The sequence below is a fragment of the Thermobia domestica genome, chromosome 14, assembly GCF_964235325.1.
Source record: "Thermobia domestica chromosome 14, izTheDome1.hap1.1, whole genome shotgun sequence".
NCBI lineage: Eukaryota > Metazoa > Arthropoda > Insecta > Zygentoma > Lepismatidae > Thermobia > Thermobia domestica.
Window position 1 is genome coordinate 139,396,960 of NC_137467.1, and position 20,910 is coordinate 139,417,869.

General features: G+C 36.3%; 1 protein-coding gene across 8 annotated transcripts in view; it reads right to left on the minus strand.

Moving 5' to 3' along the window:
- rg (A kinase anchor protein rugose) overlaps positions 1-20,910 on the minus strand; it is a 1,617,632-nt gene that overhangs the window by 773,028 nt on the left and 823,694 nt on the right. For all 8 annotated transcript variants that reach the window (XM_081738911.1, XM_081738906.1, XM_081738912.1 and 5 more), the window contains exons 18-21: positions 19,665-19,746; positions 17,554-17,705; positions 14,388-14,552; positions 8,025-10,437 (exon numbers count right to left, since the gene is read on the minus strand). In XM_081738911.1, coding sequence (XP_081595037.1) covers positions 8,025-10,437; positions 14,388-14,552; positions 17,554-17,705; positions 19,665-19,746 — 2,812 coding nt within the window. The remainder of the gene's footprint in view (positions 1-8,024; positions 10,438-14,387; positions 14,553-17,553; positions 17,706-19,664; positions 19,747-20,910) is intronic.

The window sequence follows — 20,910 nt, forward strand, 5'->3', positions numbered from 1 at the left end:
ATTCACAATTACAAAATGGAATCTTTATAGTTCAACATCCACAGCTTAAATCATCATGGTTACTTAATACGAGTATTTTATTCAATAATTAAATTAGAAATTTATAGTTAAGAATATACCATATAAATTCAACTATTACAAATTTCGCATATTTTTACTAGATTGTTTAACATCTTTGTTCGCATTTTCCCCGAACCCATCTCTTATTTCTTATTTAATACTTTTGTCTCAAACTGTACATTTCTCATCGAGAATTCCTTCACAATCCATTAATAGCAGAAACGACCCCTTATGTAGACAAAACTACTCTTCCAGAAAAATTTTGTCATTTTTAAAAATCAACTAAATTAACACAATTATTGAATACCATTAATATCACCACAGTTTGTATCTAAGAGAGGTCATTTCTTTGTAGGCAGCATTCCAGAAGATTGTCATGAAAAAAGGAAAAGTATAGTGCTAAGAAAAATAAGTATTAAATATCAGTTAAGAATGTGAAGTGATATATAAAATTCTGAGAAACTGAATATTCTCCAAAACTAATTCCTATACAAACCTGCACTAATATTAATAGATTTTTCATAATGCATCGCTATGAACCAGAAGGAAAAGATGGTAGAATGGTGCTAGTTTGATCACAGGCATTTGAGTTCGTGATAGAATATGTTATGTCCGGATATCCCGTCTTTCCGAGGTACACCTTAGCTTTCTTCAGTCCGTTATTTCCTTCATCATCGTTCACCTGCAGTGATCAACTGTCTCCCTCGCCACGGGATCTACACTAACGATCATTTTTGCTTCAGTCTAAGTACTTGTTCTCCTGAGTTTGGGATTATTCTTTGCACCTTTTAGAAATTTTATTATTATTATTTATTTAATTATTTATTTTTTTATGGTTCTGCGATAGTCAAAATGATTGATACTAGAGTAATTTCTTTAAAGTTAAGAAACCAAAAGAATAATATAGCGAACATTAAAAGAATCCTTGCGCCAATTCATAATCTAAATACGAAGTTTTGCAGCACAACTACCAAAATACAACACTCAGGTAAAATAATCTCTCAAGATAGAATACAGCAGATCACAAACATTTGCATAGTCATTGCGATGCCTCGGAACATATCTCAAAAATAAGACTGTAAATGAAAGATATTCACAGAAACTACACTTGTTAACGTCTCCATCGGCGAAATAGAAATACTTATATTTATCAAAGATGACATTCAGTGGTTCATATCGTAAGCACCGAGTTCGATTTCCTGTGGCAACTCATTAGATTCGGGTCCCACGTTAAGTTATAGATTCACGTCTCATATAGCCTCGGTGCTGAAAAGGGATGATAAACTCCAAATCAACCAACCAGTATTTTACAACCAAAGTCACAAGGAACGGACATAAACATGTCATCCGGACATCCTAATCATACCTAGTCCATTCGATAGACATAACAATGATATGTTCATGCACAAAAAATTAGGTGCCATGGACGACTAAGTCCGTCCCGTGTATTGGTAAACAAGCTTTCCCCTTATACCTATTCTGTCTATCAATACAAAACTTGTTACACACATTTCTTATCCCCTATAGTATTTTTCGAGATACATTTGGATTATATGCTTTTACCCGAGGCCACTTCAGAGGAGTCCAAAGTTGATGGGAGGGATTTCTGGAGGGAATTTTTCCGACATTCTCCCCTTTTCCCCTGTTCAAGTACGTTATGGGTAGAGGTCTGCGCGGATGCGGATATCCGCATCAAAATGGGTATTTGCGGATATATATCTCTTTTCTATGGGGATAGCGGATCAAGTTGCGGATAATGTTTCCTACATCTTTTTCCTACTTAAATACTATGAATTTTCTGATGGTAGAAAGAGCACTAAGAAATGTTTGATTTGAATTAAAAGTTTTAAAACCGGTTGAAAAATAACTAAAATCAAAATACAAGTATGTTTGAAGCTTGTGACTCAGTGACAGCAAAAGGACAAAAAATGACATGAGAGAATTGTACTTTTATTGCTGTTTTCGATATTTTTAGCAGCCGTTTTATAGGTGAATGACATCTCTGACCTAAACAGAACGAAACGACAGGCCCCTTTGCTACTCCTCAAGTACCGCTATTTACTGAAAAAAAAAAAAAAAAAAGAGAGAGAGAGAGAGAGAGAGAGAGAGAGAGAGAAATAATTGCCGCCAAAGCCCCTTTGATAAAGTTGAAAATTTTCAGACCATTTGCCTTGAAGATGAACGAATGTCTTTAAATAAAGTTTTTCTAGCCTGAGAGGTCAGGAAAACCAAAACTCTAATTTAAAACATCGCATCCCCTTCCATAAACTGAAAACTGGTCAGCAGAATTATCTTTGCCTTTTGTGACAAACTGGAGAAGCGCGTTGGTCACCGAAATAGTAAACAAATCACATCATACGCTCATCTTTCTTTCTTTCTTTCTCTCTCTCTCTCTCTCTCTCTCTAAAAATACTCTTCTTCGCTGTTTCCTTTGCAGTACAGCAGATACTGAATGCACATTTGCGAAACCACAGATTTCTTTCTTCAGAGAAGTGCCACAGACCTCAATGAACATTCCGAGGGATTGGAGTTTTATAACAGCAATTGTTTCTCTCTCTCTCTCTCTTTCTTCTTGTGTGTATGTATATATGTATGTTTATTCTGGGTCTCTAGTAAATAAAGAAAGAACAACCAATACGTTGTTTCTCCTCCCTAAATGTGTCCAACAATGAGTGGGGGCCCCCAGGGGCGTCGTTAAGGGGGGAGCCTCCCCCCCAAAGTTACCAATCTCTTGACAAGTTGGCAAATTAAAATACATAGTTGGCAATTTGAAGAATGCCGTTTTGTTCAATTGACTTATTCGGTTTAACATTTTCTTAGGTACCCAGTTGCTGCAAATTATTATCAGTTCTCCTATAGACTTGGCATAAGTTTTGTGTAGTTTCCAATCTTGAAATAAATTGATATATTCGTTTAAAGTTTCTTTACTTGTTGCAAGTGATTACACTTCACTTTTCTTCATTTGATATTCGTAAACATTTTGAAGAATCTTTAATTAAAATCGGGAATTGTACCACTGACAAAAGCAGAATAGAGTTGGCATGCAAAGACAGACAGAAGAGGCGTTTCGGTGGCAAGTAGAGAATTGACGCAAAAGCATTTGATACAAGAGCGTATACAAGGCAACAGCTAGTGACTGGAAGAATTGATATTAATAAAACAAGAACAAGGCAGTGACTGGTTAGTATTAAGCCTGCCATTCGTCCCGTAAAAAACGGGACAGTCCCGATTTTGGGCCCGAGAATACCGCGTTTCAATAAATTTAGTCGGGACAGGAAAATGTCCCATATTTTAATTCCATCCCATTTCTCCTATCAATATAAGCTTATTCGAAAAGTAATGAAGTGGCTGGGATAATGTGAATGAACGATAAGTGTAGCATGTAACAGTTTTGATCAAGTTATCACAATACCCTGTCCGACTTGATAGCGAGCGAAATTTGCAACAATGCTTTTAACATTGTACCTGGTGGAAACTCGGACACTCTCCAACATAAAAAAAAAAAAGAAAAAAAAGAAAGAAAAAAAGGTAAGATGGCTTTGAGTGTTTCTACATGTACAAGCACAGGAAAGATGAGTGACTTTTTCTTCAGAGAGACATTAAATAAAGTAACAAGAATTATAATATTTTTGAGATTTTATGGGCACAGAATTGTGCTTGGTCCAGGGCTTAGAAATATGTAAGTCTGGTCCTGACAATTATACACGACACAAGGAGAAAAATTAACTTTTCATCAGATTAAACTGACAAAGGTAATTTTGACAAATACTACCATGTAAATAAATATTGCTAAACGCACGAAGAATATTGAATATAGATTGTATCACTGATTTAAACCATTTGCATATTGTTTTTCTGTAAAGCATTTTTATAAGACATTATCTTAAGTTTTTAAGGCAATTTTTTATTGTAGTTGGATTGTAAACATCTTCAGTCCGCAAAGTTAATTGCAGGGAACGACGAGAGAAAAATAGCTGCAGCTTAGGGAACTTCCGCCTATTATATTGTTGAAAAAATTAAATGTCGGCTAATCTAAAGGAGATGGTGATGATGAGAAATGAATGAAATGGTGGAATGAAGAAAGTGGGAGGAAACGGGAGAACCCCGAGAAACCCACGCACACGGTGTTTTTCCACTACAAAGCTCACTGGAAGTGAGCTGGGATCGAACCAAGGACCCCGTGCACCAGAAATGAACGCTATACCACTGAGCCACCGCGGCCTATTATACTGTTATTCATAACCAGAGGTACAGTTTATTGGATTTTGTTGGAAAGTTTTTGGGGGAAAGGGAATCTAAGATGTCCCGTATTCCCATGAAGAAAACGGCAGGTTTTAGTATAAACCTTTTACGATGTATAGTATATGAATTTGACAAATTTAAGAGTTTTTTCTAATAGTAAAGTGTCAAAGGGAAGTAGATTTTGATTCCAGAGTGAATATACTTTGTATTGTGTAACCGTGTATGCATTGTGTGTGAATAAACCTTTCGCTTTGAAACAAAAGGTAATCATATTAATATAGAGGACAAGAATAGTTTATTTCAGTTCTGTTTTGCAGTAAGACTTTATATTTACAGGGCTTTCCGAGTAGGAAGAACTGAACAAAAGTGTGTTTTGGGAATGCTATCATCAGTGCCTTGCATAACGGAGGGCGATAGCTCCGGGCGCCGAAGAAAGGGGGCGCAAAATTGAGAAGAAAAATGAAAAAAGAGAATGAAAGAAAAAGAGAGACAGGAAAATTACTTGGAATATTACTAGTATGCACTTAAATCCTCTTTCTGCTTTAGGAAATGGTCCTTTAATGTTACTCATGTTAGAAAACTTTTTTTGGCACATATATAAAATGGAAGGAAAAAAGTAATAAAAGGTGTTCAAAATCAAGGAAAAGCAGGGTTTATTTTTGAAAATTTTCTTACGCTTCGCGACAACCATGGTGGCGCTTCGCGGATGATTTGTCGCTAACTCATATGTACGAGGACGCCGTCGTATACTCTCGCCCCGGCTGCTGATTTCCCATGCCAGGGCACAGGGGGGCACAGTAGGTTTCTGGAAATGTTGTTCGATGGACAAAAGCTACAATGGATGAGTCAAGTCGTTGTCTCTTCCGCTATGAACCCAAGTGCATGTTTCCAAAAGTCATATTTTGGGGGGCCAAACAATACGTCTGCTGGGTGAAAGCATAGACCGGTGTGTGTTTCACTTCATTTTCATACAAATGTGTTGCCTTTCCTACTTTATTTTTAATCACGTAGTTGGTTCTTTCGGAAAGTAAAACAAAAATTGCAATTCTTCCTTTCTTTATAGTATTTATAAGTCAAAGCATTAGGTAATCATTGTATGTTACTTATGTAGCTCATGGGGGAGCAAGCGAGGCACGTGCCCCGGGCTTGTGGTTGGAGGGGCGCCTAAAAGGGAGGTTATATATTAGTATTTTTCTTGCCGGTATTTAATAATTTTCATCAGAGTGCGAAATTATGAAATCGAAGTGGGAGGAGACTGGAGGACAGAAAAGAAAAAAAAACTCTCCACATTTCTGGTGAGGACTGACTGGCGCGGAGCACGGAATGGGGCGAATATGAAAATAAGGTTGCTGTGAAGTTTTCCGTAGGGTTGGTAAAAGTGAGACTAAGATTTTCGAAACACTTGATATATATTTTACCAAGACTTGGCATTTTTAAAATCAAGACTTGGCAATTTCAAGTTTCATCCCCCCCATTCTTGTAATGCTCGCTACGCCGTTGGGGGCTGCAAAGAAAAGAAGCAAATTCTCAACTTCCTCCATTGCCTCTTCCCGAAATTAAAGGCATAGATTTCCTATTTGTACTCGAAGTTATTTTCACTTCTAGTTTCAGTGAAAGCATGTATTGTATTGCGTTGTTCGTAACTTTTTGTGTCACTTTTTTTTTTTTTTTTTTTAATTTAGTGCAATTACTGGTGCTAGTGTCAGTTTGGGATATGTGGATGTGTTTGCGGTGCTATGATTAATTTTTATTTCTTAATAACGATAATTTCTATTTCGCCTTTGTGTTTTGAACAAATGCTCCTTTTTTATGAGTAATGATGAAGTTTAAAAACTTAGTGCCGTGCTCTAAAATTAGTTGATTGAGCGAAAATTACCTACGTGGCATTATTTTGGTCCGATATCTACATTTGAAGACCTTGCGTAAGTGCATAGATCGTTCATTAATTTCTAATTTGTATCTGCGCCGTTTATATTGCATTTTATTTATCGTAGTTGGTATTTGAACACGAGGAAACTGATATAATGTATTGTTTCGTTTGATTTAGAAAACTACAAGAGATAGCTATTTAAAACGTATTTACAAATATTTTCGAAATCACGACTAATATAGAATAAGTACGTTGTATATATTTGCTATCTCATTAGATGCGGACGCGGATGCTGATAGAGATGTTGCGGACGCGGATGCCATATTTTGTATCCGCGCAGAACTCTAGTTATGGGCGCCAATACACAGCACCTTTGGAAAGCTTGTTTCATGCTGAAGCGAATGAACTACAAACCATGACTTTCCAATGAACAGAGTTGATGTAATAGCTATTTTACTGAGAGTCTACGATTTTCTTTATACTTACAGGGTTAATGGGTCCCAGGGATTTACTCCCTTATCCATAGCACCTAATTTTTTGTGCATGAACATACCTGTTATGTTTATCGAATGGACTAAGTTTGATTCGCATGTCCGGATGACACGTTCATGCCTGTTCCTTGTCAGTAAATACTATTTTTAATTTCTTCTATTGTGAGGTGATTAGTAACAAATATATTTGTAACGACGGACTTGCCTTAACGTCCATCATTGGTATCATTTCATGCAATAACTAGATAAAGGCTTTCTTTAAAAATCCGGAATGGAGGTAAATATACATGCAGCAACATAATCTTAAAATTACAACAATGAACACAATTTATAATTAGCAACCACAATTTTCATGCTCATGTTAGGAGTCTTAATATCGCACTATTTGTACAGTATTAACTGTTTCTGACAACATTGATTCTGTCACTGGGATGAAGATCAACAACAATGAAAGCTGTGAAGATATTAAAAGAAAGGGATCAGGGCTCAACCAATAGGAAGAGAAAGCCGTTCTCCTCTTTTACAATCCAGCAAAAGAAGGTGAGAGATACCCATTAAAAAATGAAATGAAATTTTAATTTAACGTCCCACATTTATACTCTTTAAACTAAAGGAGACATATAATTAATGAAGGTAGATGTTCATGAAATACTTGGTGAAATAGTAATGTGGAAGGAAACGGAAGAACTACAGAAAATCCACGGATACGATGTTGTCTACCATAAACTCAAATAACTGGGACTGAACTAGGAACCACTTACACCAGAAGTAAGAGCTCTACCACTGAGCCACTATGCCTGCAGTGACTCATTAAGTACACTAGAGCCTTACCATTTCAAGTGTGATCCTGCTGGTGCTGCTGTCGATGTGTTTTCCCGTACCTCCCTCAAAAGAGAAGGAACAAGTTGCTTTGGTCAAGATTCTTCAATAGCTGGAGTGGACGGGGTTGTCACATTGACGGGCTTCGCTGTGCAATGTCTTGTTAGCAATTCTAAGTATGCTATGATCTGCACTCGCCAAGACCAAACGACTGAATGACAAATTGGCAATATATTCATGATCATTCACTTCTTTCCATAAAGCAAAGGGAAGGTTTCCTCCGTAAGAGGGCGGGGGGAGTAAGACCGAAGTATGTTTCACATATTTTCCAAGGGCACTCTTGAAACAGAAAGGCTCTAGATTGATTTAATTTGATTATTTGGGAATTTAAAATTGGTTTATCACTGAGACTATGAGACGGGGTATACTGATGAAAGCGAGGCCGAAAACACAGCTCTATTTTGAAACAGAGAATAAAGTGAGAGTGCTCAAACAAACCGATCTATATAAATTGACAGACAAATCCAAGCATCATTACTTACCGAAGTGAACAGGATCTACTTGAGTAGAAGTTGATGCGCTTCGTGGACGTTTCTGAGGAGACAGTCTTCGAGCTGCGATGACATCAGACGTGCTATACGTTACTGCAACAGTGTTACTTCTTCTTAAAATTGGAGGCTCTACTTGTTCTACATCATCTACTTTCTCTTGAGGGCTTGACGGCAATTCTCCACTGGTTTCATCACCTTTTGAGCACAATTGGGGACTTTTGGCTTCGTCACTTTCTATCACCTCTTGACTCACACACGTTTCATTGGATGACTGTTCGTTATCACAACATGATGAAGGATGGACACTGTCATTTGGCACTTTTACAGCTGATAAACTAGCACTACTATGGTTCTCACTTGAAGTGTTAAGAACTGTTTCTGATGGCGCTGCACTAGGTTCCGCATCAATGTTTCTTTCACATTCACCTGCAAATTTTGATTCAGTTTCCGCATCTGTTACACTATTTTCAGACACTGTCACAATGCTAGTTGAGGTTGTTACATCACTAACCTGAACATTACTAATAATATTCTCATTGTCCACACTATTACTTTTATCAGAGGTAACACTTTGAGAATTGAGGTCTTCATCACACTTTTGCATAGAACTACAACTTGTCTCCGAATGCAGAGGTTCAAGTGGACCTTGAGAAGTTGTTTCATCACTTGCAGGACCAGCAGCAGTACTTTTGATTGAGCAAATAGAATTGGCGTCTCCTTCATCTGTCGCAGGAGTTTCTTCCGCAACTGAGGATGGACTTTCCGTACGAATATCTTTAGTGTCGTCAGACAAACTAGAAGAAATCGTTCGCTTGCCTAACAATAATCTCTCAACACTCGGTCTGTTATCCTTATTCTCAGGACTCATTTCGAGACCACTTGTTGGTGTGGCATACGCTTCTTCGGAAGTGTCACTGTCAGGAATCTCTTTGTCCAAACCAGAATCACTAATGCAGCTTTCTGGAGACGCAGCTTGCAATTCATTGTCATTGACAGATTTTACACTTTGTTGTTCAACCATGATTTCATAAGTTTGATCCAAATCTTTCTTATCATCTTGTGCTGTGTCAGATAATGGCGAGTCTTTTCCTTCTAGGTCAGTAACTTCCTTTTCAATCATTCCAATTTCTTTCTCTTCACTTTCATCACATTTTTGATTTGCATCCTCTTTACTATCGGTTTCTTTTGATTCCAATTTATCATCTTTCTTTGTACAAGTATCTTCAGTTTGCTCACCTTCTTTTGAAGTATCTTTTAGTTCAATTTGATTTTCAGGATCTTCTTGGCTTTGTTCTTCTGAAGTTGATGGAGCAACCTTGCTTTCATCTTCTACAACTAAATCAGCTTCATCTTTCGTGTCATCTGAACTGCTAACAGTTGCTTCATGACTTTGTTCAACTTTTTCAGATTGAATTTCTGCATTAGCAGCTACAGGCAATACTGAATCTGGAACTGCTTCAGATTCTTTGACAGCTTCTGAAACGTCACCGGATTCAATCTGTGAATGACTCTGATCAGTACTCGTTTTGTCATCTTTCTGGGTCACACTCGTTTCTTCTTGAGGCGACTGATCACCGCAGGAATCCTGTTTCGTGTTTTCCTTATCTAGTTCCTCTTCTACCTCACCAACATCTTTCTTAACAGAGTGAAACTGGCCCTCAGTTGTAGAAGGCAAGTCAGCCTCTTGTTTGCATTCCTTATCTTCACTAGACGCTTCCGTTTTTGTATCTTCTTGAGTGTCGAGTTCTTTATTACTGGCATCAATCACCGGGAGATCACTGTTTCGCACAACCGATTTCTGCTCTTGATCACTCTGTGATGAAACAACTTCCGTCACAGTTTCAACAGTTTGGTCCCCTAAATTTGGCATTTGTTGAGCTTTGTCATCACTTTTAACATCACTATCTCTTATTTCGGTATCTGACGCACATGATAAACGTTCTACTTCCTCAGTTCTTACTGGAGTTCTATCAGTATGCACTTTGCACACTTCACTATATAAATTTGAAGTACTTGAGTCAACGGAGGCTGCGTCACCGTCCCTTTCATCAGAACACAACTCCACTGAACTCTTAGCATCACCAACACTGTTTTGGTCTTCATATTGCACACGGACATCACTTAAATGACTTTCACTGCTTCGCCTAACAAGCACATCATTATTTGACTTATCAACATTTCCGCGTCTCACTTCACCTTGCAAAGTGTCCTCTCGTCGATGACTCACAGCTTGATAAACATGGGGAGGCCTTATCTGGTAACCATTTGCTGGTTGATCCCAACCAGATATTGTGCTAATTGGACGCTGCTGCCGTACAGCTGGGTCTGTGATGTTGTCTGAACGATGACGCTCATAGTGCTCGTACATTTGAGCAAACTGAAGTTTGAATTCTTCGTATGAAACCTACGGAAAACAAAACAACTTCAATAAATAGAATCAAATTCAAAAAGCATTTCTACATGAAGAATGGATTCAAGTCTAAAAATACAACGAATAAGACTGTATTGTTGCATAACATGCTGACATGTATAAAGGATAATAATTACAGAAATAAATACCTGAAATACGAAAATTATACAGTTTTGTCACAGTTTGGCTTCAATTTTAAGCCAGTATTCCAGTATTTATATTGTTTAAATTATAGCTACTTCCGATAGTAATCCAGTCACGGAAAATACTGATTAATTTCTTCTTGACTATTTTCTGATTTACGCTTTATTTTAAGGCACGATACAGACAATAGACTTAAGAGGCCCCATTACGGCGAAATTAAAATACCTCTAATTTTACAATAATTGTGCTTACAGTAATTACGACTCACTTATCTGCTTTCGATTTCCAGCCATTTAGAAACTTGGCATTTATTTTCGCGTTTCTAAATGGCTGCAAACGGAAAACTGCTAGGTGACTCGTGATAACGGTACCTTATGCACAATAATATTGTCTAGCGTGCTCTTGTTCCCATTTCGATTATCTTTTATCTACTTTAAGATATCACATAACTACTGTAAAATTAGCGGTATTTTAATTTCGCAGTAATGGAGTGTCTTAATCCTTCTACACGAAACATTTAGTGAATTATCTCTGGTTTAAGGAGATTAATACAAAATAAAGAAATACATCTTGGGAAATCAACAGAACAAGTTAACCAGGTAATACATAAACGGCAAGTAATAAACAATCCAAGACTGCTAATGAGACTATATCTTAAATATAAAGCTCAAACTTGATTTCAGAATAAACGAAAGCCTTGGCAGTGTGTCCCTACCTCATGGTGAATTTATTTAGTCAGGATTATTTAGTGTTTTTACAAAATTGCGAAGATCCATCTTTACCTTATGCTCATATCTTCTTAAGCTCCTAATACTCCATGCTATTAACCTAATTTGTCGCTTGATTTTATTATTCAGAGCTCTTATAGTACTTCTATTCCGGAGAAGTAAGACTGAAAGCGTATTTTACATTTAAAATAGTTAAAATAGGGAGGCTTATCGAATTCACTTGTGCATGATACTTAAGAATAGATTTCCGTTAACCCTTCAATGTTTTTAAATTTTCATAATCAGCTATTTTTAGAGTCCTTTCAAACCATTATTCAGTGAATATAGTGACCAAATTGCTGAAGAAGAAAATATACAAATATGTGAAATAATCACATGTGATGCTCGTTCTTATGGATATTTTTTCATACTTTCTTCACGAACAATCCCAGAAAGTGAGCAGCAATTACGACATATTCTTAACTCCTTTGAACATTTATTTTAATTTTTGCTTAGTTATCTCATCAATTCCGTGGGAAAGTAATTTTGACTTAAACCACATTGCTCATTTAGTCCCACCCACTTGTCAATTTTTTCATCTCAACCAATTCATGTGGTCACACGTAGTAGCGTAGTTGCTAACGCTCTCGCAATTGGTGTGAGCGGTCTCGGGTTTAATTCTCGGTAGAGACACTCAGTCGGAAACGTGTAAAAGCCTTTTCAGGCCAGCCACCAGGATTTTGCTGGTTTTCCTCACTCACATTAGGCAAACGTCGGGATGGTACCTTACATAAAGGTCCCGGGCCGTTTTCTTCCTTTCCCATTCCTTTCTTCCTTCTTCACTTTCCTGGGTATTGTGATCGAAGGGGACGTCATTCCTTATATATGACGAGTTTAAAGGGCCATAGATGCAATGCCCAAAAATACAGTTCTTGATTCAGCCAATCCATAAAGTCCTTGTCACTTTCTTCATTACGATATAAAATTGCGTATTTTATTGCAGTGATGTGATTATATTACAAATTGCATATTCATATCTTTGTCCTCACAAAACCGTATTTACAGGGTGAGTTTTCAAACTAGAGACAACTGTGTACCTTCTCAACTAACGGATAAAAAGTGTTGAAATTTTATACGAAGCAAACATCCATAGGGAGAAATTGTTTGACATACTCCGCAGTACTAACAGGGGAACAGTGTTGCAAACACAACACAAAATTATATTTTCAAATGATGATGCGTCAATTATTATATTTCAAATCTATATGTTAAACGAAAACTTACATCCCATTTATTATTCAGTGTTGCAAACTAAGGACGCTACAGAATCACAAATATCCAAATTTTGGACGCCTCTACAACGGTAGCAGTAAAACTGAGACATACGGAGCAACGCACATCTGAAGTACCTTAGTGTTGGATACCGTGATCATCATGAAACGCATGTGGAATAAATAGGAACGAAGTTACGGATGCTGAAAATTTCACTTTTTTCGAAAGGCTTTATTAAAAAAAAAAAAAAAAAAAAAAAAAAAAAAAAAAAAAGTGATGACATAAGTATCATATCTAGATATTTATTTGGTTTCCAATAAACGAACAAATCATTTTGCCGTTTACATCAATTTTATATCTCAAACCGTTCCGAAAATATGATAAACATTGGTAAAGTTTGAAGCACTGTTTAAAATAACATATTTATGGAAATTCTGTATAATTATTGTCGTTTTTCTTTGTTTTTGTAATATTACAGCAAATTACAGCAATAGCTTTTGGTACATAATTGTAATTATAACAAGTTCTCGGAATTACACAATTTTAAGCAGTATTGCAAATTTTACCAATGTTTATCATATTTCCGCAACGGTTTGAAATATCAAATTGCTATAAACGGCATAATGATTCATTTGTCTAATGGAAATCATATAAGTAATTAAAAGTTTAAAAAACTCTCACTGTATATATGATTAATACTCCTATTAAAAGGAAAAAATGAAATGAAATCTTTAAGTTTTACGTCCCACGATTATGCCGGTTAGGCTAAAGGAGACGGTGATGATGAGAAATGAGTGAACGGGAGAATCCCGAGAAAACCCACGAGCACGGTGTTAGTCCACCACAGAGTCCACACGGCGCGAGCTAGGATCGAACCAGGGACCCCAAGCACCGGAGGTGAACGCTCCACCACTGAGCCACCGCGCCCCCAACCTATTAAAAGGAAGTGTTTATATAATATTGTAGGTTTAGTTGCGATCTTTCCCATGGTTAATACCTGTGTGCCGCTATTGCAATATCCCGCACATGGTTCTGTTTACTAACAACCAACACGTGCTCATATTTATAAACATAAATCATGTGCATCCTAAAGATATACCACATTGACTTTACACCTAGTCTTCCGTTCCAGGCGCTGTTACCGGCTGAAGGAATTCCACTCCCTTTCGCTAAAGCTCTCTCGCTTAGCAACAGCTGAACCCTTATTGGCTCAACGCATGGGTGTGTCGAAGGTGTGAGCTTTAATTCGCAATTTTGCCACGGCTCAAGACATTTTGGCAGCACTATAGTACGAATTACTACAGTGGCGGACGACAAGGACACAAGCGACACCACTGGTCATGTGACGACGAAGAACCACCCGCGTCACCGCCACACTGGAGCACCTATAACATCAGAAGGAGCACAGCAACTACAATCAGTCTTTGGTTAGTCACCTCCACTCCTTTAGCTTGCTTGGAGCTCTAAAAGAGCGATATATGCTTTATGTTTGTGGTGTGTTGATTGTAACTTTGCCAAATGCTAAATACTTAGTTTAAAATTATCTCTTTAGTTTTATCTTTAGCATGGAGTATTTTTCTCAGCCTAATGCGTGTCGTAAGGAGGTGAACTTAAAATGTTTGTATTAAGTTTTGCACCTCGATAAGTGTAGTAGGAGTAAACGCACTTCTAATTATAGCTTTTGAGTTGTATTTCTTTGCTTAGCATAAAGTTTCATCACCACAAGAAGGTGGGTTCAAACCCTGGTGCTTGAAAATATTACTATACACATGATCTGAAAATAAAAAATGAAGTCAATATTTTTCTTATATCCCCACTTACCTTTGAGTGGACAATTGCCAACGTATCAACCCACACTCTCCAGCCACCATATTCATGTTTAATTGCGTGGTGAAGTAACATCCGAAACAAAGAGTACACCATGTCAGAGATTTTTTGCTCTTCACAATTTTTAGGATGGATATACGCCATGGCTATCAACCATTCCTGAAAACACAAATTAGTTTATATTTAGAAACGACTGATAAAATTATTATTTGAATTACATTAATCAAATAATAAAATATAATTTAAGTGAATATTAAAGGTACACAAGGAGCTCATAATTGCTTTCTGTTATTTCATTAACGCATTATTTATAACTCCTTTGCTTCTTTTAAAATCTGAACTTTGATATTTCTTCTAAGTTCTGTTCGAAGAAATATTCTAAATTTACGAAGAAAAGTGTTTGGAATTACATTTTTCTGTTTTTGGTGCATATCAATCCAGCTTTAAAGTATAAATTTGTGTGTCGGCTTTCTGTATACATTGATACATCCTACCAAAACTGACCATCATCTTTCTTGATTACAAGTCTATATAGAGTCTTTTTATCCATTTTTCTTCCATGATTATCATAATATGAGATTGAACTATGTTCACTTCAGAAATTCATTAACCGTGTATACCCCATGGGGCCAAATATACAAATGTATCTGTAAAGTTTCAAAATAAATTCAATCTGAGCCAATGTTAGAATATTTATGTATATGTAGAAGAGAATGAGACAGTGGACGAACGTGTAAACTGCAACTGTGCCACAATTATTCTTAACTTATTTTCAAAAGTGAGTACCCTCAACATTCATAAGAGTACGTTCCTTCGCTTTGAAATAGGCTTAAGCATTTGTACAAAATCAAACATAAACACACTATTTACTCAAGGTACATTTATTACTCTCGGTGCTTCCGAATTGCAGAATAGAATATCTGTTCCTAATCGTGCTCCAACTAATCCTCATATAATCATATTAACATAATAAGAGAAAAAGACTCCACTATATGAGAGAACATAAGAGATTCCTTGAGACATAATTCATCTTGATCCAATTGCAATCCAACATGATTTGTTTGCACAGAATCAAACCTAGCAACGCATATTCAATATATAGGTATGTGCCATTCTTCCATAACATTACGTGTCCGTAGCATTATAACCTTATTCCCAATAGTATCATCAACATAACTTGAGTCTTCAATTCGGATGTTTTTGATGCTTTCTGTTCTCAAAATTTCGTTAAATAAAGTACTATACCGGAAAAGGGGTTATGTACTCCCCTTAACTTCATGTTAATATCTGACAGACAAAAGAAAAATGTCGATGTGACTCCTGTAAGAAGATTTCAGCGTGCACTTAGTAGCTATGAAATAGTAAAATCCAACCAAATGAGAATGATTCTTCGGATGTGGACACGCACTGTTTGTTAAGAGAGTGGTTTATTAGGGCGGCTGATGTATTATTCTTCCACTGGGAAATTCCCAAAGGGTTGACAGTAGTTTCTGTAAATACTCAAGGTGTGAAAATGCAACTGAATATATAAAGCATATGGAAACCATGCTCTAAGTAAATATATTCAGTTCCAGCAACGTCGATGATCTTTTCAGAGAACTACGTTTCATGAGGCGAGTGCTGATTATAGTTTCTCGAGTATGTAGAATGTTGCTAACTCACTACATAAGAATGTCCAAAAAACAATGAATATTCATAAACACCGTAGTTATAAGTAAGGGCGCTGATCCTGGGGGGGCGAGGGGGCCCGGGCCTCCACAAAGCTCATGTGAGCCCCCGCATTGTATTTGTAAATTTACAATATTTGGCATAATTTCAATGCAATTTGTCTTGAAATCCTCATATATGCTTTCTGCATCTGAATGGGCCCCCTCAAATTTACAGAGAAATCGGCGCCGGTGGTTATAAGAATGTTTTAGTTCAAATAAATTGCGATTAACAATATTGTCCATTGGTGACTATCCGTCTTGGCCAATGAAAATAAAATTGGAATGAAAATATGCTTTATTCTGTTGGCTACGATGACTGAAGGGAATTAGTTTCTTATCAATGTTCACCAACATACAGAACCATAAAAAATATATTAAAATAGATTTTTCCTTAAGTTGTCTCGTATATTCGCGGATAAAAGAATATATGTAAGCGGGAAACTGTTTAAGTTGTTGTGGTATGGAGTTTCATTCCTCCACTGGCGCTGTTGATAACTACTGGATGTTTTTTGGTGCATCTGAACGTATTGCAAGACTTCTCCCTGTAGCATGCTATATATGCTCGATGGAATTCCATTCTGGGGTACGCGTAGGCCAAGGCCAGTCTCGTTCCAATAGCTCCGCCATCTACGCAATTTGATGTGGTCGTGCATTATCATCCATAAAGATGAAGTCTGGACCTACTGACCTCTGAAAAGACATATGTAGGGTAGGAGTACAGTAGCATTGAACAGTGAGTGTACCGCGTTCAAAAATTTAGAGGTCGGTATGTTTATGCAACATTATGCTTCCCCACACAAGAACACCTAGACTAGCTGAACGATCATGCTCGACATTGTTACTGGGTTCAGTGCATGTTCCCGCATCTCACTAAATGAGTATAGATCCAGAAATATTCTGACTGAATCTGCTGTCAACTGAAAAGAGAACGCGACCTTACTCATCTTCGATCCAGTCCCAATGTTCTTGGCACTACTGCAAACGCTACTGTCGATGTGCAGGTGTCAACGGCCAACGTTAAGGCCGTCGGGCAAACAGACTACTCAGATGTAGTAGACGTGCTTTTGTGTAGTGTGGGATTGGGCGCTTTACAGTTCTGTTAACTGTATTTGCAACTGCACTCGCTGTTTCATGTCGGTCCCTTCTTGCCTGTTGCACAATGTAGCGGTCGTTCACTGCTGTAGTAGAGCATGATTGACCACCATTCTTCACAAACCGTTTCCTGTAGATCGGAACGCTCCCTATGCAGGTGAAACAATGCTGTGGGCAATCTCAAACTCCTGGGCCACATTCGGCTCTCTTCGTCCTTCTTCCAGTTTCCACTTTAATTATGTCATAATACAAATACAATTCGGGGGGGGGGGGGGTTAACTGACTTTTGTGTCAGTCTATATATAAAAAGGAAAATATACTACCTTACAATTTAAGACATGTTATTAAGCCACACCTACCTGCCAAACGGACATTTGAAGAACTGTTCTTCTATTTTCTCTATTGTTATTGCACAATAAGGTCATGTCAGACAAAAATAGTTTTTTCACTTCCAGCAGATGTTCTGTTTGTTTTGACTGCCGAATAAGAGTTGCTACAACTTTCAGGATCACTGGAAAAATGAGGGAAAATATATATAACATACCTACATATAATAAAAAATATAAATTAATGTTGTTATGAAATGGTGTTCAGAGAAAATATTTAAATAATGCTTGTTATTAGTTGGCCAATAATGACTTGCTATGTAGTGTTAGCGAACAGGGTAATCAAAAGAAAACAAAATATTGTTGATAAGAGTACTTCGCAGTTATGGAAGATATATCAAATTCAAGTTATCGTATGTTAGGATATGATAAATGTATTTTTGATAAATCTAATATTGATAATGGATTTCTATGATACATAAGAAATAAATATAGAGGAGAAATTAAACCAGGGATTGATATTCGAACTATACCGCTTTGTTATAAGTGCTATCAACACAGTTCGTTAACGAAACCAGAATTTCTGCTCAACAAACACATCATTATCGTTATTATTTCTTCGTTTTCTACAACCTTGTCAATTATTTTAGTATCCCTTTTCTTTTCTCAACTTGAATAGTTTAAGCGAAGCCCTATGAACACTCGTGATTATTTATACACAATTTTAAAAATAAATCCAAAAACAATATTAATTTTGGGCTTCGCACTCCAATAAAGTGTCTTTGACACAATATTTATTACTCAGTATTTTTGTTATCAATTTATTATTATGCTACACAACTAGCGTCAACTTACGACAGGATAAAAAATCCGAAGAAATTAATTCTAAATATAAGAAGGCAATTAAATAAAACTTAAATATGAATTTAATTTTATTTACACGCCCCTTATCGTCGACAGAACCTTTATCCTATTAAACGTCACACACTTGTTCATAACTGAGGAAATAGTGAAAAATATAATTTTATATAAAAGTAATGTACATTTTATAACGCATACAGCGTTAAAAAGTGACTGGTTGGAATGGGACTCGAACCACGGACCTCCGGCATACCGTGCCGAGGCGTTAATCATTATGCCACCCAGTCCGCTTCCCAGAACAGCCATTCACTCTCTCACTTTCGAGGTCGGGTCTTTCTACTTGGACCATACGAGAAATTACAACCGTCATAGGTGCTCAATATATTGACATAGGGATTGTCCAAGCATAGCAGTGATTGATTCTATGGTACAACCCACGTAGTCCGAGTGAAGAGCACCGACTTCAAGAGTGAGAGAGTGAGTGGCTGCTCTGAAAAGCAGACTGGATGGTGTAGTGGTTAACGCATCGACATGGTATGCCGGAGGTCTCGGTTCCGTCAGTCACTTTTTCCCTCTTTGTGCGTTATTGAATTTACATCTACTGAGGATCTGGTGTGTTAAAAAATCGGTTATTCCTCTTTCATTAATATCTATAATATAATTTATTGTTTATTAATTTTTTGAGTTAAGAAAGAACTCACTTTAATAAATACAAAATTCACGTTTTTACTATTAAATAAATGTTAATGCTAACAGTTGTGCCGCTTGGATACCAAGTAGACTTAATTCAAAATTGAAATTTTGCAGAAGAGAAATCTGAAAATCAATTATCTCGTGTACAATTCATATTTTTTATGTTGGCAACCCAAAAGCATAATTCTGCAGTTTAGAGTTTAAAAACTTATAATGAAGCACTTAGCAGACAAATGGGTATCCATTGCATAAAAGTGGAAAAAGGCGTTCGTCCATTTTTAAACTTTATGGACTTCGGCTACTTCGCATCCAAGTGGTCTAGTTCAGTAAAATGAATGAGTATAAAAGTTAGTTTTATGGTTTGTATGCCATCAAAGATGAGGATGTTTTCGCATGTACTTAGATCATTTACAATTTTAGATAATTGCAATAAATGAATAACAAATCTCTGTAGTATAACATTTAATATAATAACAGTAAACATTAAATAACTGAACACTACTAATTTTTTTCATTAATATTAGTGGAATTTCTGTAAAAAAAAAAAAAAAAAAAAAAAATAACAGTAATACAGAAAAACTCTGACTTACTTGGATTTTCCAGTCTGAAGTGCGACTCTGGTTCCGGATGCCTTGTATACAAGATTTGCTGACTTATATGTTCTGTCAAAATCTAGAATAATAATAATAATAATAATAATAATAAACTTTATTTTACGTGCTGAGAACAGCTAAAATACAGCAAAAATACAGCACTTTGTCTTATTCTACATTATTTTAGCAATGAATATATAGTACTAGTGATAAAATTATGTTTACATCTATATCATAAATTATTAATAATAAAAACATTGACAGTGTAGTGTACGTCAATTATTAAAACAAAGAAGTGTCAAAAATTAAAAGTAAAAAAAATAAAAATAAAAATAAAAACTATTAAGTTATATTTAAAATTCTAAATTAAAGTCATATTTTAAGATATGCATTCATTATAGCTTTCTAAAATCCTAGAGATTAAAATATGTTTTCTATTATGCGGTTGCAATAAAATTTTTGCCCTTGTACCATATGTTGGAACTTTAAAATCAACATTTTTAAAAATATAGTCTGAGGTATATTGGTTGTCAAGTAACTCTACTACAAATACAGATTCAATCAATTTTCTCCTGTCAGCCAGTCGTTCCAAATTAAAATACGTTATCCAATATTCATACGTGCTAGAATAATAGTCAAGTCCTAACTTAAAACAAAGTATTCTAATAAAACACTTTTGCACCATCTCGAGTTTGTTTACGAGAGTTTTTGTTAGGCTGTTCCAAGTCACTGATGCATATTCTAGTTTCGACCTTACCAGTAATTTATATAAGAGTACATATGTATTTGATTGACAGAAAGCAGGCCATTGATTAAACAGGTAACCGATTATTTTTCTTGCTTCATTACATACATTTTGTATATGATCACCAAAGCGTAGTGACCTGTCAAATGTTACACCTAAATCCTTTATTGTGTCAACTTTCTGTATTACAGTACCTTGTATTTCGTATTGACTTACATAGTATTGCGATTTGTTACTGTAGGTCATGCACTTAGTTTTCAGACAATTGATACTCATACCGTTATCCTTGCACCACATAATGATTCTATTTAAGTCATCTTGTAGCCTATCGTTGTCCTCAATATTATTTACTACACTAAAAAGCTTAATGTCATCAGCATAAAGTAAAACATTTGAATGATTTAAGACTGTTGGTAAGTCATTAATAAAAATAGAGAAAAGTAATGGGCCCAGAGGAGAACCTTGAGGAACACCGTTACTAATGCTGGCTGAATCTGA